General features: G+C 41.8%; 1 protein-coding gene across 3 annotated transcripts in view; it reads right to left on the bottom strand.

The window, feature by feature from the left end:
• Nucleotides 1-14,166, bottom strand: part of EFL1 (elongation factor like GTPase 1) — a 120,120-nt gene that overhangs the window by 88,112 nt on the left and 17,842 nt on the right. For all 3 annotated transcript variants that reach the window (XM_025436920.3, XM_025436919.3, XM_049108514.1), the window contains 4 exons: nucleotides 12,386-12,519; nucleotides 11,075-11,212; nucleotides 9,480-9,694; nucleotides 815-938 (listed from right to left, as the gene is read on the bottom strand). In XM_025436920.3, coding sequence (XP_025292705.1) covers nucleotides 815-938; nucleotides 9,480-9,694; nucleotides 11,075-11,212; nucleotides 12,386-12,519 — 611 coding nt within the window. The remainder of the gene's footprint in view (nucleotides 1-814; nucleotides 939-9,479; nucleotides 9,695-11,074; nucleotides 11,213-12,385; nucleotides 12,520-14,166) is intronic.

Below are 14,166 nucleotides of genomic sequence, written 5' to 3'. Positions count from 1 at the left end.
ACAAAGCAGCATCAAGGAAAGTATCCTTTAAGGTTCTGTGACTCAGCAGCCCTGCACCCATCAGTTCTCCCTATAGAGGGAAGGGTCCCGGAAGCACCTGCCTCTCCCCATCAGTAGGCATGGTGACCAATGTTCAGCGAGAGAAGGCCTGGAGCTAAGCCTAGGAATACAGCATGTTCAGAAAGAGTCGTCTCTTTACAATGAAAGGGACAGACACACAAAAACTTGATGCACAGGCTCCCTGCATGGAGCCTGCTTCTCCCTCTGCCTGCACCCCCCCTCTCTCTGTTTCTCATGAATAAATAAATAAAATCTTTAAAAAAAAAAAAAGGTTGATGCAAAATATGTCTCTTCAAGTGCATGGGGTCTGAGAATTTTGCTCCTCTTAAAATAAGAAAGAAAAGAAATAAACAAAAAGCAGTTCTTTGTTCCCTGAATTTAAAGAATTCCATTTAAGCAATTCTTGGAAGTGAGACATGTTAATGTGAACCCCTCATGAACTGACCCACTTTTTTTTTTTTTATTTTAAAGATTTCATTTATTTATTCATGAGAGACACAGAAAGAGAGGCAGAGACATAGGCAGAGGGAGAAGCAGGCTCCTTGCAGGGAGCCTGATGTGGGACTCGATCCCCGGAACTGGGATCATGCCCTAAGCTGAACCCAGACGCTCAACCACTGAACCACCCAGGCATCCCATGAACTGACCCACTTTAACCAAAACCAAATTACATCTACCAGAGATGTTACAGTACAAGTGTGAATATCAGGGCAAGAATGTGGCTGACACACAAGAGGGACAAATGCCACATCACCTGATCAACCTTCATGATCTTCTTAGCCTTCATATTGATATAATAATCTCCCCACAAGGTTTTCAGAAGAACTTCCTTTTTGATGCCAATTTTTTGACTGTAGATTGTGGCAAAGTGCTCAACCCTGAAAGAAAAGCAAGTGTTTGTATTATGAGTAACAACACTTATTATGAGAGTAGCTAACAATCCACTATTTCTGTCAGGTTCTGTTCAAAGTGCTCTAGATGTACTACTACATGCCCTCATTTCCACTTCTGATGAGCTGGTACTAATGACCTCCCCCATTGTACAGAAAAAGCTGAAGCACATGAGATATTATATAGGTAACACATGAGGTTGGGACTCAAATCCAAGCAGTCTGGCTTCAGAGCCCATGATCTTGCCCAGCCGCTCTACATTCATATGGATTAGAGTTCATTCTATTGCTCCCTTTTGTAATTCTGCATGTGTAAAGCAAGGCAAGAGGCACAAGCGTTAAGGAGATGCAGACTCCAGCTGCCCTCTGCAACTATGCCAGCAATAAACTTTGTTTCTGCCCTTTGCTACTAAAGGTGTCTGGTGCTCACAATGGAAAACACTACAGAGCCAGAGCCTGCCAGAAAAAGGCCATTTAGCATCCTGGATTCAATAGGAAACATATGCATGCTTACTAAGCTCTCTCCCCCACCTTCAGAAAAACCAGTTAGCACCCAGGTCTGCTCAACTGCAAACCCCAGCCACGGAATGTAGTCACTTAACAATGCGAGGTGCTATCTGTAGCTCTGTGCCGTCTGGATCAAAGAAAAAAAAAATCTTTTCTGCATGGAATAGCACACTTCACAGAAGGTGTGAGTCCAGTTCTCAAAGCACCAGCATCTGGGAAGATGCCTGCTATCCTGTCCATGGCACACAGTCCACAGGTAACAGACTCTTGACAAGTTTTTACAGAGTGTCAGCAAGTGTGGTATTGCCAGAATCCAGGGGTTAACTACAGCTTAGTCCGATGAGCCGAAATTCTCTCACGATAATGGAACCCTGATGGGAGCATAGGAAGCTAGTTCATGGTTGCAGTCGGAACCAGAGATGTGAAAAGCATCAGGCTTCAGCTTAGCAGCAAGGGCAGGCACCACAAAGTGCTGGAGATAAATACCCAATGTCCCTTTCACTGAGGATGCAGGGAGAGAAAAGACCCAACCAGGAATCAAAATCCTGATTATGAGGTTACAGGCTGCTTACATTCCAGAGCTGGCATCAAGGGGCCACCTCAAAGTGACTCACTATTATCAGCTTAATTTCTCATCTGATTCCACAGTTATTTGTTCAGGTAAAGGGTTTGTTGTTTTTTTTTTTTTTTTCAATTTCCCAAAATTTTAGTTTCTATTATTATTTTGTTTATATTTATTACACATATAAATTATATCTAGGTTTTGTATATATATTATATATGATTAACTTAAAATTGTTCTCTCCACAAACTCCCAACTCAGTCCACAGCCCGACAGCTCCTCTGCCATGGAAGGCTGAAAGAACATTAACTGGTCTCTCTCCCAATCCAGTGGCACATCACCAGTAGAGAGAGCAGGGCCTCCTCGCCTTCCTGTGGTGAAGCACACCAAGAGCATGGCACAGAACCTGCCTTCCATCCAGATCAAGTCAGCAGACCATATCACCCTGCAGTTTTCTAATTCTAACCACCGGATTTTGCCAGGTTCAGTACAATCCTGCATGCAGATTTGCAGATCCATTCTGGGACCTATGGGAGCAGGACAACGAGAGGCAAGCCCTATGGCCTTAGGGTCCCAGGCATGTCCTTCAACCCAACCTTTGCCGAGAGCCCTGACCTTTGCCCTGATGGTTTTTAGGCCTCAATGAGTAAAGCGGACACTTTGATCGACATACTGGCAAGTTGGGTCTATTCTTATGTGGCTAAAATTGAAGGCGATGACCAAGTGATTAGCACAACCAACTTCCAATATTTTCATATTTCATATTTTTTGAAATTGCTTTTTTTCTTGATATAGGCCCAATTTTTATATATCCTTCACTGACACTCAAATTCTGACTTTACTTATTATCTGTTCACATGATTATGTTTCTAGTTGACCTGTTAACAGTCTGTGATATAAAATCTTCCCCAAACCACATAGATTTCTACTTATACTTCTATTTTTGTCTCATGCACTTTGTTATGATCACTGATACAAAGTTAATCTCTGCCCATTATCCATTAAAAAGGATCGTTATACCTCAATATATTTGCTATAAATTCTGCATTGTTCTTCAATACTGCCAAATTGACTTTCTTTTTGCTCATGTTTGACTGACATATTGAGCCAAAACTCTCATACTTACCTCTTATCTATTATGTTCCCTGTTCATCTATTTTAGGTAGCAAATCTTTGGGGTTTTTTGGTTTTGTTTTTGTTTTGCGGTTTTCCTTCTTTTAAAAAGCTATCTCTTCAATGGAGTATTCCACTGCACTTAGTGTCATAACTGTTCTTGTCAGGTGGATTTCTAATAAGATTTCTGCTCATGTTCTAGGATTGTTTTTAAATGTTACTTTGTGGTACCTAGACTTTTCCATATTCCAGATCTTGTACAACATTGTGTCAGATACATGTCCTGTTTTTAATTTGAAAAGTGGTAAACTCAAAGGTATCCACAATCTCAAACCTCTATCAGAGTCACAATTTATACTGTAAGAAAACTGCCCATTTGCTCAGGCCATGGTCCTCAAATCCTTTCCATTATTCATTTATACACGCAGGCACAGAAATCTCCAAAATCTTGGTTCTTATCCTTCTCATTCTTTTTCATCCCATAGTTGCCATTAAATTTGCTTATCAGCACTTCCTCCACTACTGCTTCATAATTTTGTCATTAGTTATAATTTTAAAACAATGACAATTTCTCCATTCTTGGATTCTATTTTAATCTATTTCCTCCACAGAGTACCCTCAAATGAGATTCTTGGGAAGATCTGCAGACCTACCGACCTACCCATCCTGGTCTATCTTCCTGAGCAACAAGGTGGCCAAGTGGCAGGTTCTGGGGCCACATATCCTTCTGCGTCCAAGCTGCCTAGTAGGCTGATGTTAACTGCAGAATCCGAAAATGCTGGTGTTCAAAGATAAAAGAAGTTGCTTTTGGGAGAATTCCTGCCACTACTCTATAGGGTTGGGAACTCAGTTGTACTTATCGAAAACTGGAGCCAGATTCTGACCTATCCAAGCCAGTGTGTCTCTGCTTCTGTGCAGCAGATTCTCCTAAATTAACATCTACAACAGGACAGGCTGAGGCCGGACACCCAGGTTCAGCCTTGAGCCACACTTCATCCTGTCCCATGGCGTGTAAGTTTAAACCACTCTCCAAATTCTGAAATGTGCTCATGTCCCACCTTTAGGGATACTGGAAGTTGCCACCTTTCCGTAGTCACTGACTTATGAGGAGAAGGCCAGTAGGAGAGTGCCTCTAGTGCTTCCATTTCCAGCATCAGCTCCCTTTAAATGACCATGTCCATGTGCTGACCACAGGCAATGACAGATCTCTAAATGCCACCTTACCTAACACAAGGGAACTCAGTAACTGGCTGAAAGCAGGTGGAAGTATCCAGAGTTGTAAGGGATCCAGAAGCCATCCTGTTCAAGACTCTCACCATCCCTTTTCCTTTCACAATAACTTACACCAATTTCTGAGATTTAGACTAAAATTCACCTGAAACATTATTTATGGAAATCATTCCAAGACAAGCCCCCCACACTGTGACTTATGAGCAAAATGCTTACAAATTAGGAAACTAGCAGGCCTGGTCTGGTTATATGACTGAATGAACCAGTACTTTTTAGCTCAAAGAGATTCTCCAAAATCATCCGAGCCCAACATTCTTAGTTTTCGGTTGAGGATGCTGAGGTCCAAAATAGTGACTGTGGCAAGTCATCAGCTATGTGGGAAAAGTGCACACTCTCTGAGGGTTGGAAGTTTCTATTTTCATCATATTTCCACTCTGAATTTTAGTATGACCTTCACAGGCACCAGATGGACTCTGGTATCTATAACTGATGACAGGGATCCCTGGGTGGTGCAGCGGTTTAGCGCCTGCCTTTGGCCCAGGGCGCGATCCTGGAGACCCGGGATCGAATCCCACGTCGGGCTCCCGGTGCATGGAGCCTGCTTCTCCCTCTGCCTGTGTCTCTGCCTCTCTCTCTGTGACTATCATAAATTAAAAAAAAAAAAAAAATTTCTATAACTGATGACAAACCAAAAAGGAAAAATCATGGTATTGTCATTTATTATACTATCAAGGCAAAAACTGTTCAGTCAAAAGGGAATGAAGAGCACATTCCTGTAAAATGGAGGACAGAACAGCCAAGATTGGTTGGGCTCCCCCTAGGCCATGCACTATGCTCAATTTATGATCCCTCCTTCTTTTCCATTTGCAAACTGACAGACATTTTATGAATAGGCTCTGTTTCCCCTGGTGCATTGTGTCTGGTTCTATTATCCCTGCAATATATGCAAGATTAAGCCCATGACCAAAGTAAACTTCATTGTGGTCCCATAACTGTTCATCCAAACTGAAGACATTTTTATCAAAGTAATAATTCTCTCATTGTATTTGGATTTTTCTAATTCCACAAGTCAGTAATGGTTGTGGGGAAGAAATATAATCAGATGCCCAGCCCATTCTAAAAACTGAGATCACTACTCCATGGCTTGGCGTGTACGTATCCAGAAGGGGCAGTCAGAAGAGACAAAGTCCCTGTATCCTAAGCAAAGAGCCCACGGAAGCACCACGTTAAGAAAGCATCAATAGCACATGTGCATCCAAAGAAAGTTAGCTTTTCATACCAACTTGTGCTAGTGCAGATAATAGAAGTTAATATAAATGTATTTGCTCATATAGTCATAAATAGCCTCCAGATGAGATACAAGAAACTGCTAGGATGTACTAGTTTCCTGTAAGAAAATGAATTGAAAACCTAAGGGACAGGGTGGGAGACTTTTCATGGTCTCCTGTGGACACTTTGTCCTTTCTGAATTTTAAATTTATTCAAAAATAAAGTTCTAAACAAATCATTTTACATAAAATCCACAAAGAGATACAAGACTCGTTCAATATCCAAAAAATCAATCAATATAACCAACTATATTAATAAATTATATAAACTAAAGGAAAAAAAATCATATATTAACTGATACAGAAAAAGCATTTGACAAAATTTGATATTAATTCATATAAATGACTCTGAGAAAGGAATACAGGGGGAACTCCCTCAAACTGATAAAGAACATCTGAAAATAACCTACAGCTAACATTATACTTAATGGTGAAAGACTAAGTTCTTTCCCTCTAAGATCAGAACAAGGAGAAGATGTCCACTCTCCCTGCTGTTACTCAAATAGTCCTGGAAGCTCTTGGCAATAGGGCAAGAAAAGAAAAGAAAGTGGCATGGTAAAGGAAGGGGTAAAGTAGTCCCTATCAGCAGGTAACATGACTGCCTTATAGAAAATGCCAAAGCACCTACAAAGAACTCTAATGAGTTTAGCAAGGTCACAGCAATACACAAGAGCAATACACAAAAATCAATTACCTGTATTTCCAAAAAAGTAGAACTGAATATGTGAACACCAAAATCAAAAATATAATACTATTTATAATTGCTCAGAAACAACAAAAAATTAAGTGCAAATCCAATTCAATATGTATAGGACTTTATGCTGAAAACTACAAAGTGCTAATAAAAAATCAAAGAAAATCTTTAAAAATTGAGAAACATAGTGTTCAAGGATTAGAAGTTACAACGTAGTAAAGATGTCAATTATCCTCAAATTGATATAGAACTTTCCCCATGCACTTTCAATAAAAATCCTAGCAACATTTTTTTTTGCAGATATAGGCAAAGATTATTATAGAATGTACATAGAGGCAGAGACCCTTGAAAACATGAAACAATTTGCAAAAGTAGGAATGTGGGCAGAAACAATTTACCCAATTTCAAGCCTTATTATATCCTTATAATAATCCAGACTATGTGGTACTGGCGAAAGACAGACACACAGGTCAAGGAAACAGAACTCTCAGAAATAGATCCACCCAGGTATATCCAGCTGATTTTGACAAAGGCACAAAACCAGGTCGTGGGGGAAGCATGATGGTGCTGAAGTAATGGGACTTCTAGACCAAAAAAAAGAACTTTGACCTGAGTCTTGGAGCTTATACAAAAAATTAACTCAGAATGGATCACAGACTTAAATGTAGAAAGTAAAACTAAAAACTTTTAGAAAACACTATGAGAGATCAGGATCTCAGGGCCATGCAGAGTTCTTAGACTCAACTTTAAAATCATAATTTATAGGGGTGCCTTGGGGTGACGCAGCTGGTTAAGTGCCCGACTCTGGGTTTCAACTAAGGTGGTGATCTCATGGGTGCTCATGAGATGGGCCCCATGTTGGGATCTGTGCTCAGTGTGGAGTCTGAGTTCTCTCTCTCCCTCTGCTCCTCCTCTCCACGTTCTGTCTCTTTCTGAAATAATAATAAATAAATCCACCCAAATTTTGCTCGATGAAAGACACTGTTAAAAGGATGAAACATCAAACTATAGACTGAAAGAAAATATTTATGAAGCACATAGGAGACAAAGAAGTAAAATCTAGAAGATATACAGAAAAACCAAACGATACAATTAGAAAATGGGCAAAGGACTACAGAGCAAAGGAGCTCATCAACAAAATGAAAAGGCAATTTATGGACTGGGAGAAAATATTTGCAAAAAGGGGTTAATATCCAAAATATATAAAGGGCTCATACAACTCAATAGCAAAAAAACAAATAATGCAATTTAAAAACTGGCAGAGGGACTGAAGAGACATTTTTCCAAAGAAGACGTACAGATGGCGACACTGAAGTTGCTCAACATCACTCCTCATCAGGAAAATGCAAATCAAACCGTAATGAGCTACCACCTTCTATTTGTCAGAATGGCTACTATCAAATAGATGAGAAATAACAAGTATTGATGAGGGCATGGCAACAAGAGAATCATGGTGCGTCACTGGTGGGAATGTAAACTGGTGCAGCCAGTATGGAAAACAGTATGGAGTTTCCTTGAAAATTTAAAAATACAACTACCATACAATTTGGTAATTCTACTTCTTGGTATTTATCTGAAAAAAATTGAATTTGAAAAGATATATGCAACCTCCAGTTCACTGCAGCATCACTTACAATAGCTAAGATACAGAAACAACCTAAGCGTCCACCAAGAGATGAACGGATATAGATGTGCATCACATATAATATGTACGTATTGTCTGTAGAATCAAAAAATAAAAACCAAACCAAACCAAACACCTCACAGATATAGAGAACAGGACTGGTGGTTACCAGAGGCAGAGGTGGGCAGTGGGTAAAATGGGTGAAAGGGGTACAAACTGACTTACAAAATAAGTAAGGAGGTCATGCACAGCACAAGTGACAACACTTACATATCGTATTGTATGTGGGAAAGCTGCTAAGAGTGTAAATCTTCAAAGTCCTTATTACAAGAAACAAACTTGCTCTATACCAATCTATGGGTAACTACACTTATCACGGTGGTCATTGCACAGTTTATACAAATATCCAATCATTCTGCTATACACTTGAAACAAATGTTATATGTCATTCATATGTCAATTAAAAAAGAAAGAGAAAAGAAATGAAAATGAGCAAAGGACATGAAGAGATGTCTCACCCAAGGACACTCATTATTAAGCCCACAATAACATAACAATACACATCTGTCAGAATGGCTAAGAAAAAGTGACACCACCCAACGATAGTGAGGATGTGGAAAAACTTGATTCCCACACTGCCAAGCAGCAGAATGTCACTAGATGCTTAGCACATCTGTGGGGGGGATACACACCATCTAGAATAATCAGTCAGTTTGGGCTCCATGGACAGAGTTGATGTTTACAACAATAATTAAATGGCGCCCCTTCTGGGAAACAGACATACTAAACCTATGACTGCCACATGCCCAGCAAATACACTCCCACACACTCATCCCAGAGAGATGAAAACTCATGTTCACATGAATGTCTGTAGTGGCTTCACTCACAACAGCCCCAAACCAGAAAAAAACCCAGACATCCCTCCATGTGTGAACAGTTACACTGTGGCACACCCACCCCAAAGGATAGTACTGAAGAATAGAAAGGAACCCACTTCTGATATGCAACAACTTAGCTGAATCTCTAGACTATACCACTGTGTGAAAAAAGCCAATCCAGAAAAGGTTATATAATGTTTGATTCTGTTTTTATAACATTTTTGAGATGACAAATTATAGAAACGGAGGACACTTAAGACTGCCAGGGGTTAAGATGGGGCAGGGGGTGTGAAGGAAGCAGAGGTGACTATATTAGGGCAACATGAAAGATCTTTGCTGGGATGGACTTAATGAACATCAATTCTCTGGCTGTGATCCTGTGCAACAGTTTTGCAAGGATACCTTACTAGGTAAAGGGCACAAGAGAATTACCTATACCTATACTATACTAGGTAAAGGGCACAAGAGAATTCTATTCTTTCTTAAAACTGTATGTGAATCAATCATTGTCTCAATAAAGTCTTATTAGAAACATCACTTGTATATACAGACCACGAAGAGGAAGAGATCGAAGGAGATTCGAACAGACTTACCCAAAGCCCCACCCATCTAATGCACTTGTAAACACCACATTGCCCTGATCTGGAGAGAAGTAGAGGTGAGAATCATCCGTGTCTTCCAAGCCAGTGCTCCAGTCATATACTTGCTCTCCTGGTTCAGAACTGGGATTCACCTGCGATTCAGTCTCTCTCTCTGCTCTTTCTTCTAGGACTTTAGAAGTAAAAAGAGTTCCTGTGAGTGCATTAATCTAGGAGAGAGGGTGAAATGGCAGAAAGTCACTAGATGCTTAGCACATCTGTGCTGGGCAACACACTATCTAGAATTGTCAGTCATTGGGGTGGAAGGACAGAGCTGATGTTTACAATAATAATCAATTTACATGTTATCAACCCATTCCTTCCAAACCCAGCAAGACTAAACCGTAAGGCTCTCAAAGGTCATGCTGGGATGCGAGGGAGTGGCATGTGCAGCATGGGGCTGGCATCACCTGAACTCATGACCCCCGTGATCCTAGTCCAGAGCTTGAGCCTATCCACTCGCCAGTTCTCACACCTGGATGTTTTTTCACTGTCCTCAGGCCCTCTTCCCGGCTGCCAAACCTCCTCACCTACTTCCCTCCCAAGTAAGCGACCTTATTCCTACTGCAGAGAGAAAACGGAACCTATTATTCAGAGACCCTACAAGCTCCCAAGATTCCACCCTACCGGCCCGTTTCTGTCTGCAAACACCACTGGCCCCTGTCCTGCTGCTTCACTGGTGCTCATCCTTGTCTGCCTCCACAGGGAACTAGATCCATTGATCTACACTTTCTCCTTTGATCATTTCTTCCCTTGGGCAAATAAATACTCTCAACTGGTCTCATCGGTGGTACCCCACTATCTTGAAGAAAGTCCAACCCTCCACACCCAGCACATGACATTCGCCACAATCGAAGCCCTGTATTCCTCTCTACTCCTGCCTCCTGCCACTGCTTTATAATCTCATTCTTCAGCTACAGCAAGTAATCGGTAGTTCTTTGAATGAAACATCCTCTTATGCTTTTCCTTGCGTTTACTTTGTACATCTTATTCTTGCTCTCCTAAATGCCCTGGCCGTAATTCCTGACCTTTTTCTATCTTGAGGCTTCTGTTGCATGACTCTTCCTCTCTTCCCTCCTGACCTCGTCTGGGTAAGGTGGCCCTCATTCATTGTAAACCACACCCAGGGCTTCTTGCTGTTCTTCAAAGACCTCTTTAAAGGTCTCTCCACCACAATATGAGATCTCTGAAGACAGGGATTCTGACCTGTCAGTACATTCATGCTCTCAGCACACAGTGGACATCCCAGAATTCATTTACTCATCACACAGCTATGTAAATGTCTGCTGAGGAAATAAATGGTTGGGCAAACTGTCATCTAAAGGCAGGTATAAAACAACAACAACAACAACAAAGAGTTGTTGGAGGGGATTCCCACGAGGATGCCTGTCCTCTGCCCACTGCCTCTGTTGTAGTGTGATGACTCTGACACACAGCAATTGTAGGTGGAAAAGTTCTAAATATGCGATTTTCTGTGGCAACTTACCAGCTTCCCTACAACTCTCCTTGGAGCCCCAACTTTTAAAATATTGAAGTAAAGGATGAGATACCTGCTCTAAAATATTCTTGAGGTGAGAATAGGCCTCCTGGGGGGTAAATTTCAGTTCCACTATCAAACGATCTAGCTTATTAATCACCAAAACCGGGCGGATGTTTTCGAGCCAGGCTTGTCGCAGAACAGCTTGTGTCTGACGAAAACAGAAAGGCAAATGTAAAATTCACGATTTGAAATAATTAAAGCACCTGAGAAAAATCCTGATTAATAACCAGCTCATTGCCATACTTTTATATCACAACCCAGATTATACCAGTCAGATATGGGGGCTCAGCAAACGCTCCCGAAGTCTCCATCACAGAAGGAAAGAACCCCAGACAAGAAACTGCCTTTGCCTTTATGGAACTGACCATTTATTTAAGAAGGATAAATAAAATTGTGCAAAGTTTACTAAATAATTAGAAAACACTCATGTGGCCAACACACAGGCCTAAAAACCAGAGCATTCCCCATGGAAGTCCCCACATGCACCTTGCTGACCACAATACCATCTCCTGGAGTGAACTACTGTTGTGCTTTTCTGAAGTCAGGCATATTAACTCCACTTATCCTGCAGGGCAGAGATTCAGGCTGTGCTTCTCCAGCCTGAGGATCTGTGCCCTCAGGGGGAAACCAGAAGGGAAGAGACAGGACAATGATGGCATAATTTCTTGGAGTTAACCAAATTTCCTCCATTTGAGTAATTTAAGCCTCTTACGCCTTTTTAAAAATATTAAAACAAACAAGGGTATGCTAAGAGGGAAGATATAAAGGCTGACATTTTCTCAGATAAAACGTAAGGCCAGCAAACAAGTCCTTCCAAGAACTGAGGCCGGGGAGCCACCCTGAGGTCCATGCCCAGAGCATCACCCTGGTGAACCTTCCCACCACTGGTGCAAAGGAGAAACACTCAGTTGAATGAGAGAAGGAGTGGGGGCGGGAGTGGGTGTGCAGGCGGGCAGAAGCGTGAGCGCCAACAGAGAAGCCAACAGAAGAGTTTCATGTAGGGGAGAACTGGCTCCGTATCTTGCCATCAACCACCTCTCACAGTCCAGAATCCTCTCCAAACCCGGCATCTCCCCCGCTTTGGCACAGTCCCTCTCCAAGAGGGCATCAGAGATGCTTCCAAGTTCTTAGAGGTAAAGTCATCCTCTCTAGGATCTCTTCCAGGCGTGGGTGACTTAACTCCATCTCAGACTGGAATGTCATCAAATGAAATGTGAAGCCCTTTCTGTCAGGGAAATGTCTGAAATGGCACAGAGCTTCCAGTGCCCAGTCCCTCCCCTTTTCTCCACCTTCTTCATGTGACCACGTTGTGACCTACTACCTGTGGACACACTCCTTCCACGGCATCGACCACGATGATACACCCGTCACAGATGCGCACAGCTGTTGACACTTCTGAGGAGAAGTCCACGTGCCCCGGAGAGTCTATGAGATTGATCAGGTAATCCTCATTATCTAAAACAGAATTTGAAAACATGTATTCAGCTGTCCACAATATACTCCCTTAGCCATGCTAGAGTAAGAAAGGTTGTGAAGAAATCACTGAATGAAGCTAAAGAATCCAAAAAGCTCCATCGAAAGCTGGTGTTCCAACTTAGGAATTCCTGTGGATGGAACTACTGATTCCAAGGAGCATCTACAAGAGAATGTCGAAGGAGTTTATTATTCGAAAAGTTACTACTTATTTAGAATTCTCTGTGAGCCAGGCACTGTGCTAAGCACCTCTCACATGCTAACCACACATTACCAAATCCTTACAATGCCCCTATGAGATAAATATTACTATTTCACTCTACAGATTAGATGCTGAGACTCAGACACCAATATCTGAACGTAAAAGCTGTTCAAAGAAGCCAAAATGGGAAATGCTAATTTTAAAAGATACGAAGCATTTTGCCACTGCTTTCCTACAACCTCTCTGAGAGTAGGGTGTGAATCTGAGATTTAGATGTGATTCTACAAATATTTAAGGAAGGGTTATTATGTGCCAAGCAACATGCTATGTGTTCACATACAGAGACTACCTCCTTTAATCCTCTTGACAAACAGGAGTATTTAGCTTTTACTAGGGTGGTAGCTCATAGGGATTTGTCCCAAGCACTGAAAGCCCCACAACCCATCAAACTCCAAAGTCAGTCCCAGACCAGCCAGAATAAGAAGCCACCCCAAGTTACAAAGACTTCACACTGGTACGTAATTAAGAAAACCTTGCAGAAGAATAGGAATTCATTAGACTTCTATGCTCATTCCCAACTGTCAAACCTGATAGAGTTCTCTTTTAAAGGCAAAACCATCACTGAATGCTCAGGCTCCCACAGAGACACTTTATTTCCCCTTTTCCTCCTAATGTGTTGTTTTCCTACTTCTGTGAGCTCCCGAGCTACTCCACTGTCCAAGGGGTAGATACTGATATTACACTTTGCAGGCCATTTGGAGGATTTGCCCTGCTGTAGCCTGAACAACCTGACGACAACTCACCTTGTATCTTAGGTGACAGTGATGATCATCAAACATTAACCACCACAAAAACCACAGCCAAGGTTCACGTTTTGTGGACTCTTGTGCCCGGCACTGCTCTAAGCATTTTACAGACACTATGTAGTGTTTGCCAGTAACCACCCTTTGCGGTTGCTAGTATCATTAGCATAATTTCACAAGGCAGGAAAACTAGGGTACAGAAAAGCTAGGTATCTTTCTCGAGGGCATCTAATGGGAACCCAACTCCAAGGTAAAATGCCTAGGATCAAACAAATCCAAATGGCAGAGTTGAGGTTCACCTTTAACACTCCACTCAAGATGGCGCCAAGTTCATCTCATGTGCTGGGAGTCCGCTGGTAGTGAATTCCTAAACACTAGGTTAAGGATTCTAAAAGGCACCAGGTCTCAGTGAAACTCTGCCACCAATTAGCAACAGGCTGCTTCTTACACATCCCCACTCCCAACTCCAACACACACCACCTATTCCAGGACTTCTTGTGCAAATTTTGGTCTAAGGGATTCTAGCTCTGCTGACCCACCAGGGAAGGCTCCAACCAGACAGAGGACTGTGGACATCTCCAAAGAAAACCAAAGATGTCAAAGACCCAGGGCCCTGAGGCAGTG

The sequence above is a fragment of the Canis lupus genome, chromosome 3 (genome assembly GCF_003254725.2).
Source record: "Canis lupus dingo isolate Sandy chromosome 3, ASM325472v2, whole genome shotgun sequence".
Lineage (NCBI taxonomy): Eukaryota > Metazoa > Chordata > Mammalia > Carnivora > Canidae > Canis > Canis lupus.
The sequence above is the reverse complement of the archived record's forward strand: the minus strand, read 5'-3'. Positions and strand labels throughout refer to the sequence as shown.